The sequence below is a fragment of the Seriola dumerili genome, unplaced genomic scaffold (genome assembly GCF_002260705.1).
Source record: "Seriola dumerili isolate Sdu_G_001 unplaced genomic scaffold, Sdu_1.0 BDQW01000025.1, whole genome shotgun sequence".
NCBI classification, from domain to species: Eukaryota; Metazoa; Chordata; class Actinopteri; order Carangiformes; family Carangidae; genus Seriola; species Seriola dumerili.
This window is the reverse complement of record NW_019174280.1, coordinates 4,887,957-4,910,098: the sequence shown is the minus strand read 5'-3', so window position 1 is coordinate 4,910,098 and position 22,142 is coordinate 4,887,957. Positions and strand designations below refer to the sequence as shown.

Sequence of the window (22,142 nt, the reverse complement as noted above, 5' to 3'; positions counted from 1 at the left end):
GCGGCGTCTATAATAACGGTCATGGCTCAGTTAGGTTTAGACACTAAAACTACTTGGTTACGTTTAGGAAAAGATTGTGATTTCGGTTACAATAAGTACTTCCTCAACATTAGATGATCTTTGTTGCCATGGTTATACTAATAACAACATGGTTAACCTCAGTGTCATAATTCTGTGTTTTTGTTGTCCCATCCATCCACCACAACCTCCTCCTGACGGACTTTGTCGCCTTTATACTACGTCACCGCACTTTTCCGTTTACTCCTGTCATAACTACGTCTTACTACGACCACTAGATGTCGCCTAGCAACAAATGTAACTATGGGTCATAATAACCTGCTGCACAGGGGCTTGTTTTTTTTTACAGTAGCACAGTCACATGTGAGTCAAGAAACAGGCACTAAAATTTATGTAAATCACATTGTGGAAGGAAGGAGTCCAAAGAAAGTCTGTTTTTGTGCAGTGACTCAGTATACTATTATGTGCTGACAAGGACAATTCAGTATTCTGCTTTACCAGTCATTTTCCATTGCACTGTAAATTTATATTTCTTTCTTTAAGCTTACGCATTTTTCAAGTAGCCCTTTTTCTTCATTCACCCTTCGCTTCCTCCATCCACTCCATCCATCCATTTATCCAGACCCGTCTACATCTACATCACCTCATGGGGTGTTGATATTTCCAGTCTGGCATCACCAGCTGGACAGTGCCAATGATAACCAAAACACACACACACAGAGCTCTGTTGAAGAAATCATAGCCGTGACTAACATGATAAGGCGCTGCAGTCTTTCTTGTGTCAGCATGTCATTGTGTATGTAGTATGTGTGTTTAGCCAACAGCTGTTGCCAGTCAGAGTTGGGTTTGGCTGAAGTGTCCAGTGTTGGAGTCTCACAGTCCTGTGTTCGGCCAGTAGCTCTCAAAACCTTGAGCCAGGCTGATCTGCTGACGTCTCTGTGTGCACAGCGGCTTAGTTGTTATGTTCAACACTCAGTACCAGACTCCACTACACTTTAGGGATTTTTTATGTGTATATACATTAGATATATATAATCATAGTGATTACAAATCAGTAAAATAAAAAGGGGATGTCATACACAGCTGAGAACATGCTTGAGAGACAGCTCATTGTCAGTGATCAGGCTTATTATCTCAAATGCTAACAGGACAATAATTTCACAGTTTATTCCAAAGATGTGTCTGCGCCATCGTCTCCTGTCTCATCCCCCTTCTCCTCGAGGTCACCACTGTAAAGACAGCTTATAAATGATCACTGGTGCATATTAACAATTATTGAATTTTATTTAGTGCGTCATGCACAAAAAACTAAGGCGCTAGCCACATTGTTGATTGACAAGTTCATTCTGTAAAGAGCAGCTCACAAATAAACGTTTTTCAAGAAAACTTGAGACAAGATGAAGAAAACAAGGATCTTTGCGGATGTTTGACCATCTACACTCTGGTAGTTTACAACAATGTCTGTCTGTGCTTTCACCCATCTGGGGTCTGAAAGTGGGTTTAACAAACCAGTGAAGAGTTTGTGAACCATCTGGTGTGAGCAGGGGCCTCAGAGTGAGGCAGTAGCCTCAGCTGTGAGAGAGGAGGGATCCTGAAAAGCTTGTTAAAACAGCACCGAGAAGCTTCATGGTTTCTTTTTATAGCTGAATAGCGGGTAGACTGAGCAGGGAGTGTGTTAGGTGTTGGTTTTAAAGCATCACAGATATCATCGGGTTTGCAAGGTTGTGTGTTTAAAACCTGGATTATTTATCTTTTTGGCCACTTGAGGGAGAAAAAGTGCCCTGAAACGTTATTACAATCTAAGGTGGTTAGACGGAACCACACTTATAATGTGTCAGCAGACACAGAGCAACTTTAGCTCTCATTTTGAGTCATATTTTTGTACATCTGATGAATGAAGTCCAATATTCACTCTTCTTTTATCTGTTGTGGTCTACACCAACCCCTGAGAAAAACATCTGGGTCTTTTTAAAAGAGCGAATTTAGTTGCCAGTTTTTTCATAAGCAAGTCCCAACTTTGTTGTCCATGTTATTTGGTACTGGCATATAGTGGGTTTATCAGAGCTTTGCACTGAAAACAGCTGCTTATTACAGCTTGAAATAAGGCTGATGATAGTGCTGATACTGAACAATATAATTTATTAGTTGGCTGCAAAACCAAAACAGATTGTAATACATGTGTTCATTTCCTCCAGGCTTGGCTGTAATTTCCTTTTCACCTGTCTTAGCAAGACATCCCTGAACCACTTACAGATGGTCCAAACCTCTGACACAGTGCTCTAAAAATATCTCCAGCCATGTAATCTTTACACTGACTTCCAATCAAATGTAGAATCCAGTTCAATATTCTTGTAATGACGTTTAGAGCCTCGCATGGTCAGGCACCTGTCTACATGAAAGAGCTACTGCAGCCACATAATACCAGTAGAAATCTGAGGTCAGGGTTTATTTGTTGTTCCTCGCTGCAGGGTTAAAGACAAATAGGAGACTGTGTTTTGAGGTCGTAGCTCCTACACTTTGTCGGCACCTTGAAAAAGCAGCTCAAGACCCATTTGTTTAGGCTTGTTTTTGTTCTGTTCTGCTTCTTTTTTTTTGTTCATATTCTTTTGTTGTATATCACTTGTCACATCTGCCCTTGAAATTAGATATTTATATCAAACGTACTTTCTTATTTACTAAAATAGACTGAAAAACTAACTCGGCAATGATGCTTTTTGTTGTGTGTAGTAGTAGTGTGGTTGTGGGACTATGAGCGCCCAATTTTAGAATTAACAAAGCAAAGCAAAACTTTATTTACACAAATCACATTCCATTCCAGGGTGAGAAGCACAAAGAGTATTAAACTAACAGGAAAATATTAGAGAAATTAAAAATTTGTCCCGATGATGGCACTAGATGAAAAGTCAGAGGATCACCAAAGTGATTACAAATCATCGTACAGGGGGACATGGATCTGTTAGATGCTGAGATATTTCCATTCTTACTGGTGGAGCGTGAAAGGAAAGTCTTTAAGCTCATTAGGATTCATCCTCTGGGCACAATGGATGTCAGTACAAGGTTACATGGCCATACATCTGATGGCTGTTGAAATAATTCAGTCAGAATAAAGTGGTGGCCATCCTAGAGGTAAAATGTTGATTAATGAAGTTTTTAAGTTCTTAAATTTCAGACATCCACCCATTGCTGACAGTCAGGCAGTCAGTACTGAAATTAGTTTCAGTTTTAAATCGAATGCATCTGTTGCCTGTTGTGGCTCAGCAGTAGCTTAGCGATGTGTTGGGTTTTCTTTGCACTGTTATTTTTGTTGTTAAGGATGTGGTCAAAACTGAGGTGACACTTGACAGCTGAGGGTGTGGTTGAGTGTTAGCTACACTACTCAGACATAGACTCGCACTCATGCGCTAACACATGGTAGGTGGGACCGAGTGCCACTCGGCTGGCAGCTGGACCTGTGGTCTCAGACGTGAAAAACGAGTCAAATTAAAGGTGGGATAAATGCCGACTCGAAGCTGATCCTCTTATAGCTTCATGACAAAAACAGTCTTGTGGTTTCAAACCTGAAAATTAGCAACAAATGGCAGCGAAACAACTCTCCCCCTGACCTGCTTCGGAGGGAGTTTGGAACAGAATCCTATTTTGAAATGAAAACAAAATGACAAAAAGTCGTATCCAAGCTGCTGATTGGGAGGAGTGTCGTGTGTAAACGTACGTCATTTTTTTTGCAGAAACCACACAGGGAAGGATTTTTACTTATACTGATTCAGTGGTTTTGCTTTGCACTAACTTTTCCACCATGCAAACATCTACATCTGTAGAGATACTCCAAGAACTTACCTTGACACTGGTCTCTTTGTGGCACCTCTTTCCCATGCTTCTATTTCAACCTCATTCCCCCCGACTCTGCAGCAGAAAAACAAATGTTAACCACAACACTTTAGAGGTAGATTAAACACAGGACGCAGGGTGGTATCCTCTAATTTTCACATTTTATGCCCATATCACGAGGCAATTACAGGGCTGACTATTCTGCTAATGGTCAGGGCTTCTGCTAAAAATATACAAGAGAGTACAAATGAGAGGAACTGGGTAGAGAAAAGGTCTTTTATTAAATTTAAAACCTGTCTATGTTGAACCATGGTTGGGTATTTTCAAGCACTCTGTGTTATTTAACCAAATTTCTGTCCCCAATTTGTGATAATGTTGTGTTTGTCACAATGTTAAACATTAGGATACATTTTGGTTGTGGAGTGTATGGTTCAACTGATGAAGAAGTCTGCCATTTTCGATCTTTAACTGAAATTGAACATTATTAGATATTATTAGTGTCATATCAAATATATGATTCACCTAAAGCCTGTCATGAAACATGTGCCATAATGTTTACAGAGGCGCATTCTACTTTGATGAGAATAGTTAAGCAAAAAACACTTTTAAAGTCACATCAGGCCGTGTTTTACCTTTAATATTCCAGTGTTTATACTGTTATACTCTACAGCGTAGTATTACGTGATTAAGTGTTTTCTGAAAAGTGATTTTGTCATAAACAACATACATAAGATAGAATCAGAATATTCACAAGAAGGAAAAATAAGAAAACCAAATTAAAAGACACAGATTAAATCCCAACATGAGCCCCTATGATAAACACAACAACTTAAAGCATAAACCACAAACAAGCTGTAATGTGACACAAGACAATTTGTTCTCACAAGTCACATTAGATTGTGAAGAGTCTATAAATATTCAGCATCTACAGGGTTAATTGGGGTCATGTTTCATATTCGTGTAAAAGTGAGTGAGAGTTTATTTATTGTCTACATAATCTTCACCTGGTCTGTTCTTCCTCAGGTGACAGAGGAGAACGAGGGCTGAAGGGAGAGAAAGGGGATCGAGGAGACCGAGGAGAGAAAACAGGTAGAGCTGACAAGAGGAAACTAGTGACTGAGCCCAGTCCACAGTATAGAGGAATATTACTTTGGCTGCCATTAAATAGTCAGTTACTGATTAACAATATGTCACTATGTTATCTAATTGTACCTGTACACACCTGAGTAATAATGCTAGAAACTGACACACAAAAACATCCACCGTGCACGCCTGTCACCATGACAACCTGCATAATACACATTTGAAATTGATTTATAATGTTCGGGGGTTGGGAATCATGACGGTTTCTTTTTGAGGGCTTTCACATAAAAAATATGGAGGATAGTAGATTAATTTCACTATAATTAATTAATCAAGACTTCACACCTGTTCTATTCTAGTCCATTTTGCTCCCAGTACCCAGTACATGGTTCACTGCCGAACAACAACAAAACACTGCAGAGCTGAAAAAAGAGTTTTAATTCCCCCAAAATAATGATCCGTTAAGAAATGCCAAGTCTCTTCATTACTGTGCTGATGCCAGCAGGAACTGGAAGCTCAGGGCTTGTAAGATGACCACACACACATGCAGACACACGAGTGCAGAGTCAGTAAATCCAGTATGGTTAAACAGTAAATTTACCATGGTCTGCTAAAAGATCCAGCAGTGAGATTTAGCTGTTTATAAGACTTCATTGGGGAAAGTATGTTGAAACAACTTCTGTTAACAGTAATATTACACTAATTAGCATTATAACAAACTGCTGATCAATTAAACTGGTTTATATTTTCCATCATCCTTTCACACCAAGGTTTTTTAGATGAACAAAAAAAGTTACTGCTTAGATGAACGAAACTGATTAATTTGAACTGTATAGCTACAAGTGCTAAATATGATTAGACTTGCAGTTATGTTAATTTATTATTTGCCTATTTCATCCTCTGTCTTAAAGCAACAGTTATGAGGCTTTTGCTCTGCCTCCACTTCCAAAACCCTTTTCAGATGTTCACCTGCTGTTTCACTGGCTGTTGGATGAACATTTAATAATCGGGGTATTTCCAAGATTGATTTCATTTGTTAAATCAAAGCCTCACACAGCTCACTCATATTTTGTCTTCAAGCCAAAGTGTGGGCATGAGTAGAATGAAATGTGAAACTTAGAATAGTTATAGGAAACATAAAAAAAAAAAAAATAGGACACAAAATTTATAAAAAAAGTATTACATAAAAGAATATATATTGTATTTGATAAATAGTCAGTGGAATCTATATTTAAGTTTAACTAAATCTATGCATCATATTTTTGAGTTTATAATATTTTTTGTTCAGAAAATGTATGTTGGTTTGAGAAGAGATCCCAAATAGTGGACTGAAACAAAAAAAATTTGATTACAGCATCAAATAAAAATAGTTCTTATGTAATTATATTCATATACTATGAATATTGAGGTATATACTTAGTCACTTCCTGTCCAGCTGCCCACAATCACAGTACAGAGACTCCTACCCGAGCACCAATGAGCACATATATCAGTGAATATTATCCAAAACCAATAGTTGGTAATACAGAATTCAAAAAATTTATGAGCTGGTGACTTTAATGGGCCTCATACATCTCTGTTCCACCTGACGTCCTGTGCAAAGAGCTGTGGCGAGTTTAAAGGGATCAGTAGATCTGCTTTTCCTTTCAGTGTAATCTCATGGTTCGACACATATGAACAACCACGCGGCTCAGCGTACATCAAAAGGATTTGAAAGCCCTCATAGTGAGTGCGTATGTCATGTGGTGGTAAGCTGAAACCTCATACAAAACCACCAATCTAGAGTCAGGTACACAGAAAAAAACATTAATGCCCCCCGAAAAACCACAGACATTCATGGCTGTTCTCCATGCGATGAGCGATGCTGCGCGTGATGATGGCCATCTGAGCGCGGTTTCTGCCTAATACAGAACGTCTAGATCGGTTCTCTCCTCAACATCATTTTACAAGACAGGGATTGTTTGATGTTTCAGAGGACGATGGACGCGAAGCGCGACCACACTGCTGTTAGCTGTCAGAAGTGTCGAATCACTGCGTCATGCACTTTTCTGTCACAAATCTTATCGTTTGATGCATGACTTGGGATCTTTTTACGCTTCAAAGCGCACAGTGCATACCTGTATCACCAGGAACGAGCAACAGGGTGACCTTAGAAATTCTTTAGTCCTGTGGGAAAAGTGCACATCATTCCACAATGTTGGTTGTGCATTAACAGAAATATTATTTACTATCTGCACATTTCAGGATCATTTATGTCACTAAAGGATCAGATTCCTTAGCTCTGTTAAATGCCTCAACAGCACCAGAACGAGCATTTGAGGAAAGAAAGAACTTAATGAGCCCAGGCTGTAGTCATTTCAGAGTCAGGACAGAGACGAGAAGAGAACCTTGTCACTTTGTTAGACAGTTTTCTTCAGTTGCGGATTGATTTGACTTTCAATGACAGTGCAAGTCTCACAGAAAGTCACCAGAAACATACTTGGAAGGAAAAGAGGGAAAGGAAACAAAATAATAAATGGGGACAAAAAAAAAAAGGAAATAGCAGAAAAGACACGTCAATTACAGTTACACAGAAATATGACAATAAGTCACTTTCATCCATTTGTTTTGTACCTTTTGTAGATCACCTGTCTCTTATGCCCGTGTTGCAAAATCACTATTTCTGTCTCTGTATTTATTGTAAAGTACAAAGCAAAGTTCGTTGTAGTTTCCTTATAGAACAGGACACTATAAACTTCTCATTTGCTCATAGTATTGTTGCTAAGCCTGATCAAGCTTTCCATTCTGGCACAGATGCAGCGTTACAAGATAAGAATAGTAAATTTTGAAGCAAACCAGCTTAGACCTTTGCATCTCAGACGCAGCGCTGATCAAACACATGACACAAAAGTCATACATCTGCTTATCTAGCTGGTGACTGTCAGTTTTCCAGTGTTAGAAATGACAACCATGTTCACCGAGTTTACGAGAAAAATATTAGCCAGAAACCGCTCTAAATTGTCATAAAAGTAGAAACAATTTATTTCAGAACAGGCAAGTCTAAAGTTTGCACAAATACACTAGTTAGTAGTTTGTGTTCTTATGTTCCAAAAATATCCGAACTAACAGAAAACCACCCAGTCTGGCAAACATTGATGTGACGACTCCAATGACTAAGCAGATATCACTCAGCCTGTATCGCTAGCATTACACGTAGCTAAACGTTTGGTTCTGCCGTCTCTCCAGCTGAGTGTGTTTTAATGATTCTTTTCTCTACCTAATCTCGTAACGCCTCTCATTACTAAAAACATCCTAATTAATGGACATTGTCATTGACTTGGAAGTATTATAAGCCCAGTTAGCTGACATGCTAACAATTAGAGCAGATAAACAGACCTGTGAAATTTTCCATGATTTCCCTGAAGTGCAGCAGATGTAGATCTTAATTAAACAGGTAATCGTACACTTAGTTTCATTTTAGGATAGAATTCTGGATCGAACATTAGCCTGAGCTTAACTCCAACAATTTGACCTATTATATAATTTCCTCGTAAAGTCGTTTTCTCATGGCAAAATGAAACTTTGTAACCAAAAACACCTAATTTGCTGTTAAATTTTTCAGCCATATGCAAATTTTTTGTGTAATTTTCACTTGAGCAGTTGACATTATTGTAAGAAGAGACTGAAAGATCCTGAAGCGCACGCAACACACACACACAGGACTGTTTGAATAGTCAGCTCAACGATGTCTGTCCAACATGTAAGTGTAGTGGTTTAATGTCCTGAACAAGCCTGTTTTTACGCTGCACTCGCCAGCTTCGGAGATCCAGTAATAAATGATTTTCAGCTTTGGACTCATAATGACGAAATTTATTTCACCCTAGGGACTCAGATGCTCATTGATAAGTACCGTGTTAACTATTTATTTATGGCACGACACCGAAGCGAAGGCTTTTAAGCTTTACTTCCGGGTTGCCTCCCATAACATCTATACTGAGGAACAGAATCAAAGATCAGTGTAACAACGCGTATTTTAATAGCTGCTTCGGCTTGGTCACTTTTATGACATACCCCGTTACTTTTCTCAGTTTTTTTTTATGTTCAAGTTCATTTCCTGAATCCAATATCTGTTGCCAGAACAAAGCCACCCAAGCTCCCCTCGTGTAGTGTAATTTATTTTCCTCATTTCTGATTTTCATACACACACATAAGCAAACACCACATGCTGGAGCTGAAGAAGTGAATCCGTCCTTTATTTACAGTTTCATCACCCCAGAATCAGGACCCAGTTGAACTTTTTTTATGGGATTTACATGGTGCTAATTAGTGAGCTTTAGAGGAGCTGGTAAGCAGATTTGTTACTGTTGACAGAGCTAGCTAGCTGTTCGCCCTGTTCCGGTCTTTGCATAGCTAAACTTGGCTGCTAAAGCCTTATATATAACCAGATAATTATGAAGTGAGAACCAATAAGCATGTTTCCCAAATTTACAGAACTATGCTTTAAATTTTGATTTGATAAAGTCATATGAGAGGCAGTAAGTTTTTGGTGTGCTTGCCCACCAGCCAAGAAAGTAAGAACTGCGAGCAAAGTAATTACACAAAACAGAAAGGAGGAGGCAATTGCACAGAGTCAAACAGAGAAAACAACATTGAACAAAGAGCAATGAAAGACAATAACATCAGAGTTTCCAAGGAGAAACATTTTTACAAACAGATGGAGCTAGTTAACTGTTGTCTGTGGAACCATTCAGTCCTGTCCATCCAGACCCTCCCTTGCCTGCCAGATAAACATTAGCAATACACAATCACTCCATATTCGTGCCCTTCTTCAGGTTACTGACAGTCGGCGCTGCAGCTCGTCTGGCCTCCGTAGCTTGAACCACTTGCGACAACCACCAACAGTGGAGCTCCACTCCTCTAGTTTTCTGTGGACAAAAAGCAGTTATTATATCTTTAACATTCGCATTCAGTTTCACTACTTTTCGCAGAAAACGGTACAAAATTTATAAAATGTCAAGTTTAGTCCAAATTAGGGAGGCTGTTTCTGAGTTTGTGTGAGAACCACTTTGCCTTCACTGTCCAAGGTGGAAACATGAGAGCTGTCTGTGAGAGACAGGGTAGGATCACTGACAGTTTGTATAATTACTTAAAAGAAGTATTTGTTTTGAATTCCTAATTTTTCTGTTGGCTTCAATCTACACAAGCTCTCTGACTCCTGGAAGCCCTTTACAAACCAGAAAAGTAAGATATGGTATTTGGTGGATATAGCTATTTGAGGCAAATTTCTCCAACCAATGCGACAGCCAACAGCTGCATTATATTTTCTCCTATTTTGATCCCCAAAATAAATGTGTGGCTATGGACTTGTGACATATTTATGATATTTAAAACAAGGCACAGTTTGGAAGAAAGGATGAATGACACCAGAAGATGTCGTTGGAAAATGGCTTTTCAAGAACTGTTGCTGTGCCGTTAGCATAGAGTTGTTAGAGTCATGCTTTACCAAGACGATTAAGGCGTAACTAAGATGTGCTCGGCAAACATCTTGAGTAACAAGTTTGGTTGGAGGGTGGATCCTCTCTCTTATCGTTATTATACGACGCGACAAAGGTAGGTACGCCGCTCTCGGTACACTCAGCTATTCTTAAGGATCCTTATATCAAGTTAAAATCAAGGTGTATTAAGGGGAACTGGATGTTATGTTCTAAGATGGTGTCCAATTTCAATTAAAGTTGCTCATTGGGAGTTGTTTAGGTTTCCATGTTTTCGAGCTCATATTGGATTGCACGTTAGAATCCCTCTCCCACTGCCCACACATATGAGTGGCACAAATAATACAGCTCCCGGAGAATTTGTAATGTTTGATGAGCCCAATAGATCTAATTGTGATATTACTTTTTTTTTGTTTTGAAGTGGTTATGATGCTCCATGAACGCCTAAAATATCTTGTGGCACTGGCTCATTTACGACAGCTGAAAACGGATTCGATCAGCACAGGCAGCTGTTTTTTATGTGGAGAAGATATGGATCGTTATGCGAGTTTAGCTTCCATGACTAAACATGAAAAGAAAACAGTGCCACCTGTTAGTGATGTAAGAAGTGTGAAAGATTTGGTTCTGCTGAAGAATTCCCAGTAAAGAACCTTTTACTCGGGCGACATCTCCTGCAGCCGTTTGAGATCTGAGTCCGTCTGGTCGCGAGTCTGAAATGATTTGAGCTGTGAATGTGTTGACAAGGTTCAACTGTGAGCTGTGCGAGACTGCAGGGAGTCACACGCTTTTTCTTAACTTGTGAATAATGGGCTGCTGGGTGAATGCCTCGCTTTAATGCGACTACTGCTGCCCCATAAAACACAACCTCCTACATATTTTGTATATTGTGATTCTTGAATTATCCTCAGATTATTACATAATCGGTGTTGTACGTTCTTATTTGGTATCAAGAGATCAGCACAACTTTAAACAGTGATGAAATCAGCAGAAATCGACTTTAGATACGCTACAAATGGGATTATAAAAAGCATGCACTGATTAATATGAGATATACAACCGCACCTTTAGGCCCGACAGGTCCAATGTCTCCTTTTTCTCCCTGAATACCTTCGACACCAACCGACCCTTTGATACCACGAGGGCCCTGCATTCCTTTTTCTCCTGTAAACCCTGAAACACACAAACACATACAGGACAAACTTGAGTTCGGTAAATGAAAAAACAGGAAAACTGGTCTGGTCATAACATGCAGCAATATCGGTCATCAGATTGCTCAACATGAGCAATGACAGCGTTAAAAGTGCCTGAACTATCGAAGCTAGTTATTTTTTCCTGGCAATTTTAGTGTAACTCCACTAAATACATCACTGCTGGAGTTGGTCGTGCTTGGTTCCATTAAAAAAAAAAAAAAAGACATTTCTAAACTTTCTAATTGTCATTTGATGAAGAAAGAGTCCAATCAAATTCCAAACCATGAATTACAGAGGTTGCTGTTGACAGCAGTGTAACAAGGACTTAGTCATGGACTTTGGAAACTTCTTAGCAACAGCAATTTGCATGACATAATCTAAAGAAGATACAAAGATGTTGGAAATAACGTTAACGTTGGTCTTTCACTTCTTCCACCATCTGCCAATGCCTCACTCTGTGACAGCTTCCCGACGCTCGGAGGAAAATCCCTATCTTTTCTTCCATAGAAAGAATCCATCAGATTTCTACCACCCGCGATGCACAATGAGAGCATTTGTTTACAGTAAGCACGCTCAAATGTCTCAAAATTAATGTGGTAATGAGTTGCTGATCCCACCGTTGAAGTCTTGTCATCGTACTCGGATATGCTCTGATTACACTGTTGTGACGACTCAACAATCTGGATGAAATAATGAGACTGAATGCATTAGAGCCAGAAACACAAAATAAACTGATGATGGCTGGTGTCATGTTGTCTGTGGTTTCCTGTTTCTCTGCTGCAGAGGGTCAATGATTACCTTCTCAAAAACATGTTGGGAAAAACGCTATCAATCATACTTTGGAGCCGGTGCAGAAGTGTCCTTTGTTCTGCAGGACAGTCCAACTAGATCGTTCACGTCCAACTAGATCGAGTCCAAAAGGATTTTTAAGAAGCTGGATGTGACGACAGATTCCTCAGGCGTCATCGTAAATGGAGTAACAGGAGTACATGTGCTGAATTACAAACAGATTGTATCGTGGCTAACAGAACGGGCGACAAAACAATCTGAAAAATCACTCAGTTTCTGTTAATGTCATTAATTATACAGGTTTACCCACAAAGCAGTGCAACCTCTACATCACGTTGGCTATTTGTTTACAATAAAAAAAAATCTCTAGCTCCAGTGTGACTGAAGATATTCCTTAAAAAGTATAAAGAGTATAAATGTAACAAAACATTCAAAACAATCATCACATGACAAAAATGTACATTTCCTCTCTTAGTTCTTTTATAAGCACTTGTATATAATATGTTCACAATCAAAAGACAATGAAAAGAGTTTTTTAGGGCAACTGACATTGATTCTTCACCTTTTTTCTATTAACTACCGCTCGTCTATGAGGGGAAGCTCAGGAGTGAAACTATTGTAAACACATTGTCTCGGCTCAGACCAACATATGAAGCCATATTTGCCTTGTACATAAACAAGACTTAAGACTGAAGCCAAGATGGCTGACAAAGAGTCTGTTTGACTGCAGCTGCCAGTTACTCTGTGACGCATCATGCTGCTGATCTTTATTTCAGTGTTTTCAGGTTGGTATTCTGAACTGGCTCCAATTATTTTTGAGTCGATCACAAACCTGTTCTGACCGATCTCTGTTTCATTTCAGATCAAGTCTTTTATGCACGTTGGGCTGAAGTCTAATTCTGAATTCTAATGGTTCTATTTGCCTGGACTGCAATTGAACATGCAATAATATGTGTTTTTATATACTATAATAGGTTTATTATTTATCTAAGAACATCTTATTTATCTTATTAGAGTCGGACCGATTTATCAGTCGGCTGATTTTATTGGCTGATATTGTCTTATCACAGATATATCAGTGTATGATACATACTTTTATTAAGAAGCAATAATACAGTGGAAATTCTCAAGTCAAGTCAAGTTATAGAGGCAGCATTTTCTGTATATTTGATCCTTTGTTTTCATTCAAGTTAAATATATATATAAACATATATCGATATTGGAATTCTTTTACGCCATAATATTGGTATCAGCCCCAAAAATCTAATATCAGTTGGCCTGTATATCTTATATTGAATTATATAGAAAGATTTAGTGTGCCATGGCTTACATGCTGTTTTAGAAGATGTTTTGCGCTGGAATGGTCACATCTAATACAAAATGCATTGTTTGTAGCCTATTAACTGTTGCACCAAACAGAAACTGGCCATCACCAACGAGAGTACTGCAACGTCTTTCCTCAGAGATGACTGCTGGTACTTAAGACAGCAACTTGCTGTTGGGGGTAGTTTTGTTTTGTCTACGTTTTGGTCCTAGAGGGGATGGGGGCTTGGTTTGCAATGTTTTCAGGTTAACTAATATTAAGGGCTTTTTCTTTTTCCCCCCTGCAGTTAAAAAATCTTTTTATTCACTTATTCCTGGAACTATGGGTGGGGAGCCACGGGGAGGGGGTTTCCTCCATTTCAGAAGGAAGATAATGCTTCTTGGAAATGTCATGTGAGAGTTGCAGTTCATCGGCCAGGGGATGTGGGATGGATGATGACAGGGGAGGAAAGAGGGTGATGAATCAAGAGGTACCAAGCTGGAGGGGGTCCCAAAACATCTGGAGTCACATTGTTGTTGTTTTCATTTTACAGTATCTATGAGAAATAGTCTTTTAATGGTAATGATGTGCCAGTAGTTCTGCCTTGTGGTTTTGGGGGAATTACCTGCGAGACAAAGACAGATGACACGTCCCACTGGCCCTGTCCACACCCTGTCTGAAAATAAATCACCATCCAAAGTCTAGGGCTTTGTTTTCTTAAGTGGATTTATATGCCCTTTTATTCTCTCTGCTCACTGTATTATTAATGCAACTGAATGTAATCACAAAAGCAGAGCTACACTTTGTATAAAAGGTAGATAGATTCTCAACTTTTAAGCCACTTCAACCTAAATCCTGTTGTGTAAGCTTGTAACTCAAAATGTGATGTTTACATCAGACATTTATGGGGCAGGTAAATTTTATGAACTGTGGGATTGTAAAACTCATCCAAAAACTATGTCAAGCCAAAAACTACATCAGAAAATCAGACATTTCTTGACGCTCTACTTGTGCATTTCATCACTTCACTTTCATTAAATCACAGATAGTTTCACTGATCGTTACTTTCTTACACAAGTTACAAAGATTGACGTAGGACACTTCCAAAGCTGTAATTCCACAGCGTTTCCACGATTTGTTTGCAGAATTCAATGCAGAGCAACACAATTCTGAACAAGGAAGTCCTTTTTCCAAACTATGCAGACAGCCAAGCTGCAGTTTTCAAATGCATCTGGCTGGCGACACATTTATTCGGGTGAACCACCCCAATAAATTCCACACTACATATGGTAAACACTGTGTTAACACATGAGGTCGGAGGTTTTCAACCTTTACTGATGTTAGGTTTGCTTGTCTCTTTCCACATCCTAAAATATCATCACCCCACACCTCTGACAATCTGAGACTGTCATGGTTTTGCCATTTCACAAAATCAAAAGCTGTAAAAGGATAATACAGTTTATGTTGTATTCTGTTTATTTCTTTTTTTCTTTTCTTTTTTTTGAGACCTGGTCAAAACAGTAGGATAAATGTTGCAGAAAATATAAAATAATGAAACAGATACTATGGAATTGAGTCATTTACAGTTGAGTCTACAATAGTCTGAGGTTCTTCCAGAGATTATATGATGATTTGATGCACCTTGCTTTATTATTTCTCATGGAAACTGTCAGGGTTACAGGGGATGTCTGAACATGAATTCTACTACATAAGAATGGTTTGGACCACTGTGATTATCTTGAACTTTTTATGCAAGGTAAATATGAATGAATGATACTCTGGTTGCACCCACCTCTCAAGCCAGTCAACCCGGGAGCCCCAGGGGACCCAAGCGGTCCGGTGTCACCCTTCTCTCCCTTCGGTCCCGGAGGCCCTGCAGAAAGAAGGGAACAATATGATCAGAGTTGACGACATAATGCATACGGCTTATGATGCAAATGTTGCTGCTGACAGTATAAATCCTTTACTACCAACACTCTCCTGTATTTATGTGGAACCATATGTAGAGATGTAGCAACAAACAGGCAAACGGGCAGCTTTGTGGAGCATGTTAATAATAAGGAAAACATCGAGGAAAAGCTCAGTAACAGTAACAGTAGATGAAGTTTTGTGATGTAGCCAAGATGTTTTCAAACCCTCAGGACTGATGTTCACCTCGAGACACAGCTTTACACTCCAGCTTCACTTATCGCACCATGTAATTCTTACAAACTGGAAAGTCAGCAAGGATTTACTGGTGATCCCTCCAGAGGTAAAAGGTTGCAGAGTTGTACAGTTGTACAGGTTTTCACTTCTAAGTAGCATTTGTACAAAAGCTGTTTTTATTATGTTATACAATTTGTTTACTTTAAATCAGTGTCTTAAACTAAAACAGCAATTTTACAACATGTCCATGAAAACATAACCAGACTGAAATGCCATCCATTCATATGAATTCACATTAAACTTCTATTTCTGTTCATATAATTGCTGAACACATTGAAGATGTGGGCGGCAGAACACAGGTCTGTTGTAAACACGAATGAGACGAGCTTTCATTCTCAAGAAAACTCTTCTCTTGGAGCGGAAACGGTGAGTTTTATATTTTGGGAAAGCTGTTTTGTTTGGAATCAATAAGGATAGAGATATGAGAGGCCGCGTTCTGCACTGAGTGTCTCTGTTATTACAACAAGGTGGAGCGTTTATCATCAGAGGTGTTGCCAGTGTTATGGCAGGCAAGAATCTTGTCGATTTTCAACTGAAGAGGGAAACACATGGGACCGACGTTTGTTTCGCGGAGCAACATGTGAGCCTCTAGTTCCTGCAGATAATGATTTTAATTCAACGTCAAGATACATATATACAAACACACACACACACACACATAGACACACACAGACATAGACACATAGACACATAGACACACACACACATAGACACACAGAATGAAGGCCAAACTGGGCCTTACAACTGGGCTCAGGATTCAATCCAAAAGTTTGTTGTACTTGGAAAGGGTGAGTGAACAAAAGCCAAATAGTGAGTGAAAGAGAGAGAGAGAGAGAGAGAGAGAGAGAGAGAGAGAGAGAGAGAGAGAGGTCTGGCCACAATGGGAGCCACATGTTTAACAACACAGCTTGTGGGACTGCTTAGAAATTCAGGGCTTGTTATTGTCCAGCACATGTCCAGCGGCCCCGATACTTCAGAGCTCTAAAGTTCTTTCGTTTGCAGGTTTCTGACGGTGAGAAGCTGCAGACCCGACTTTGAGATACAGATCTGCCTGCTGCTGCCTCGAGCCGCTTCGCAAATGCATCCACTTAACTGGTAACAGCAGGTCATGAGACTGTGAGGAAGGTCACATCGAGAGGGGAGGCTGTGGCTCCACTAACCCACCGTGTGTGTGTGTGTGTGTGTGCGTCGGTGTGGAGGACAGGAGTACAGGCTGAACACTGTCCACTGAGACTTGCAGGTTTTGAGTTATACAATGAGGATTAAGAGCTAAAAAACTTCCCTGGGTTAACTGATTGGTTGAACAGAAATCAGAAAAACAGAATAAAAGCAAAATAGTTGCAGCCTCTTCATTGGCAGAAACACCCCCTCAAAAATCCAATGGTTTCCTTTGAGCTGAGTTAATGCTTGGTTCACACTTTCTCATCCACTCCAGTTCCAGCTCATGTCAAACTTGGATGAAACTAGGATGCATTCCTTCAAAAAATACGCTGCATCGCCAGTCAGTCAATCAAAACACAACAAATTATTTAGTTGAATGTGGCTTCATCGTGTAAGTGTTTACTCAAATTTGTTGTAATCTGACCAGGAAGCAACTATTCTGTCTCATCTGTTTTTCCCCAGAGTTGGCCAACACCCCGTAAATTTTGCTACTGGAACACTTATACGTGTGTGTTGTGTATGGGCACAGCTATAACAGAAAGATACCACGGTTTCTAGAGAAAAACACGTCTATACAACAAAAAAACAACAGCCTACGGCCAGAAACAGCCAGACAGCTCATCCTTTAGAAACACCACTGAAAACTCTCACCTGCTCTTGGCTACATGAAAAAGTCAGCGGTTCTCCACAGTCAGTAGGATTCAGCCACTGGGGACAAATTCCTGTACAACAATAGACACAACATGGCGATGCATCCAGTAGTTTTCGTGAGTAGGAGTAAGAAATTTTGAGGCCCGTGAAGACATGTACTTCTACTATCCACCAACTGAGACAACTGGCACAGTTCTCCTCATTTGTCCACACTGCTTTCTTCCATCGTGATATTGGCCGTGCACAAAATCATCCGTGGTCACAGAATCCAAGGCATGAAAACTTGGGAGTTGAATACCAGAGGTTTTTCTTCAACAGCAGCGAGTGAGCCCTTCGCTGAGAGACAGCTGGACTCACTCAGTAATAGTTGAGCCTCTTTCAACACATTCACTCAAAATGAAGTTTACTTATGTCACCTTACATAATGTCTGGATATTTCATTTGCCTTTTATTGCCACTTATTAAGAGCCATCAACACTTTAAATTGTCTGCTTTTGAAAACTCATCCGGAGGGTCCTCACAAGCATTGGAACACAGAAATGTGTGCACGCATGCATCTGCCTGCATGCCTCAGCTTCAGAAGAGACAGTTCACCCTGGTGGTCCTGAAGTTAATAGTTTGTTTTAGCAGAGCTTCACATTATTAATCTCCTGGCTCTCAGAGTCCTACGTGTTCATTCAGCTGACAGTGTTTCAACAATAACAAGCTGAATGGCCCCTCCAGGATCAGCCTGAACACATCTCACAGCACCGAGTCCAAGAATACAACACTGGTGAAGAGTGCAGGCGCCTCCGTCCAACATCCAGTTTGCATAACAACTTCACCGCGGAGTGGAGCGACAGAGCAGCGAGCTCCTCTTTGTTTTGTCTTTTACACGTGTGAGGGTCGCGGAGCCGAGCAGAGGTCGCAACACTGTGATGTCACGGCATGTATGTTTAATGTATGTGGAGGTGAGGAGCGTGTTGTTAAATTCATCACTATGTCAAAAAGGCAGAAAAGTATTAGCTGTTTGAGGATACAGGATGTTGTTACGAAGAACATGTGGCCTGCAGTGTTCATTATAAATGGGCAGGGTTGTGTTGACATTTGTTCTGTTGGAGGATTTACCCATATGCAAATGTAATATATGTATATATATATATATGTCCATATAAAATAAAAACATATATGTTAAAATAATATATGACACCAAGTTGAAATTGAAACCAAGTTTGTATACAAATGTGTATGTATGCTTCTATTGTAGATATGTTATGTAAATAAATATCCATGCCAAAGCCTGTCAGTATATGCTTGCAACATGTTATACGATATAAAAATCCATCAGATAATTTTAGTATATGCACATATACACATTTTACTATGGGTATTTCATATATTTTAAAAACTTATATGTTCATCTGTCTGTATGTGATAATAATAATCCCCTAATAGGTGACATATGGCAACATCACTCTTGATATAAGGACATATATGTCATATATTACATTTCTGCATGGGTAGTGCAGTATTTCTACAAAATGTGCTGGATTATCAGAGTGATACTGTATATCGAATTACCTTTAGTAAAAAAATTAATAAAGACTTAGTTTTCTTTGTAAAATGTAAAAAAAAAAAAAAGCAATAACTGAATACTGTATGTCCAACGGATGGACATGCAGTTATAACAGATAACTATGTTAGAGAAAAACTGACATTTCCCTGAGGAATAAGGCTGAGACCTTTCCCAGAAAATGAAGGAAAAGGATCACCTGCATTGCAAACAACGAGGACGCTATCTAGTCTAGATCTGGATAAATCCAAGGATAATATGGACATAAAGTCAGCAGACCAAGAAATGCATACATCACTTGGTCCCCATACTTATTGATGTTTGTTTTCTTATGTAAAATATATTTCAAATGTTGCAAATAATAAGTGACAAAAAAAAGAAAAATGAATGCAAGCGTGAGGTTGTGTGAGTGAATGTGTGTGTGTGTGTGTGTGTGTGTGTGTGTGTGTGTGTTAACTGAGCCGAGGAACTCTTCACTAGTAAAACAAACATGCCACTCAAAATATACATTAATGATGATCAGAGGACACTGAGGCTGTAAACGTTTCCAGGCCTCAGCTCAGCTCAGATCAACTTGTAACATATGAGTGAGTGGAGAACAAACTCAGCCTGCAGCACCGCAGCGCTCAGCAACAACAGATCATCAGGCTGAAACCTGCACGTCACTAATGCTGCACCAAAAACCCCTGTGACTCAATGTTTTTGTGTTTTTTTGGATGATGAATCTTAATATAATACCGCACATCTGTCAATTGTCAAGTTGTGTAATCTCCTGACGCGACTTGGGAGAACCTTCCTGGAGGTTGAATGATGAAACGAGTTGCACAAATTAAAAGGATGAAAATGAGAAAATAAAACTGGGTGGGTGTAGGCACAACAAACACAATGAATAAACTTAAGCCTTTGTCCTCTGATGCAAATGTTGCTTTCCTCAGCGCATTGAAGTATTTTGAGTTATTGAAACTTCAGACTGATTCATGTATGGTGGAGAGAAATACATTTTCACAGCTCCAAAACATCAGACTGAGGAAATACCGTGCGAGTGTTTCATCTGACGGCCATGATACAATCCTCTCTGTCCAGAAACAGCAGTGGCTTAGTTCGAAAGTCGTGCGACATTGTTCTATGGTGTTAAAAAAAAGGAAGACTACAGGTGTGAGTGGTAGATGAGAGTACAAAACATTTGACATCCACACTTTAGAAATGTCAGCGTTTGCTCCAGCTAACAACAAACTCAATCTGTCCATAACCAAGTGTTTTAGTTTAGTACAACTAAAACCACACCTTAACAATGCCTATTTGCCACGACTGCAGTTTTTCCTTGAGCTTAAACTTACAATAACTGTTTTCTTTTTGGCTACTCGTGAGCAGCAGAAACAACAGAATCATCCATATGAAATCGTGTTTCTCTCCACCTCATGAATGTGAGTCCAATATTTACTCTCTTTTAGCTCAGTTTTTGGTCTCTACCTACTCCCGAGGAATGTATCTGGCTCTTTAGTTTCTAAATGCTTCACTATGTTCACCAGAGAGTTGTTAAATTTGTCAGTCTGCTGTTTGGTGCAGAGCAGTCTGTGCACAGTTTCTAAAGCTTCTGCTGCAGCCAAATATGACGCTATGAGAGCAGTGGGAATGAACATTACAGTAAAGCTGCAGGCCAGACAGATGAACTAGTGACATGGATTACAGCTGTTTTAATTAATTACTTAAACTTGACCACTGCATATAAACTGAATGGTTGCTAGGCTCTGCACAAGCATGCATAAAGGGACTCGTTTTCTCTTACATACATCCACATCCACACACAAACACACACACACACACACACACACACACACACACACACACACACACACATACACACACACACACACACACATACACACACACACACACACACACACAAATATAGTGTTTTTGGTTTATGCCAATTAAACCCGTACACCAGAGTAACATGGTGATGTACATAAAACTGGAGAAAGGGAGTAATGAAACAACAACAAGAGGAGGGAGGAGGAGGAGGAGGAACAAAAATATGGCACAAAATATGAAAAGGAAAGAGAGGGGAATACCACTCAGCGAGGGCAAGAACTCGCGGTCATGCCATTTCACCAACATCCCAATGTTTTTCTCTACAATACTGGGAAATACACGTAGCATGTCCTTCTTGGCTTCTTACGTTTGAAACCTGAACTGTTTTGCTTTCTGGCAGTTTAGACTTTTCAGCTTAGTGCATTTGAAAAAGCGGAGACTCCACAGACTCTGTGGAGAGCTGTAGAAGCCTATGTAGCAATGAGCTCATACTAGTTAAAATGACGCTGTAGATCACACAAAGTTCAGGCAACAGGCAACCTGATGTAGGTCGGCTCAAGGGCTGTCATCTAAAAGTTGATGATTTCACTGCACTTCAGTTGCCTCACAGAGTGATGGTTGTGACTGGCTGTTCACTTTACATCCAAGTATTTTTTTTTTTAACTTTCACTCTTTTTAGTTTTATGGTTGGGTCATTTTAAAGGGATAGTTCAGGTTTTTTGATATGGGGTTGTGTGAGGTACTCATGAATAGTTGGTACATTACCTGCAGTAGATTCTGTTCAGCGCGCTCTCAGTTAGGAAAGCCGACCGGGAGCACGGGCACACTAGCAGAGCTAGAGAGGGAGTGTTTAAGACACTTTTAAAAACGCCTACCGGGACCGTATTCCTACGCACAAGCGCACCTACCGAGCACACTGTATTACGCCGCAGGTCAGCTGAGTGAATCAGGAAGCAGCTTGTGTGTAGGAACACGGTAGTTCAGCGGTTGAAAAAAAATGTGTTTTCAAAGGAAGATAAACTGCTGAAAATATTCTACATGAAAACATTTAATCCAATATCCATTCAAACTGATATTTAAAA

General features: G+C 39.6%; 1 protein-coding gene across 1 annotated transcript in view; it reads right to left on the bottom strand.

The window, feature by feature from the left end:
- Nucleotides 1–22,142, bottom strand: part of scara5 (scavenger receptor class A member 5) — a 100,549-nt gene that overhangs the window by 24,008 nt on the left and 54,399 nt on the right. The window contains exons 8-9 of the mRNA XM_022737778.1: nt 15,472–15,552; nt 11,460–11,567 (exon numbers count right to left, since the gene is read on the bottom strand). Coding sequence (XP_022593499.1) covers nt 11,460–11,567; nt 15,472–15,552 — 189 coding nt within the window. The remainder of the gene's footprint in view (nt 1–11,459; nt 11,568–15,471; nt 15,553–22,142) is intronic.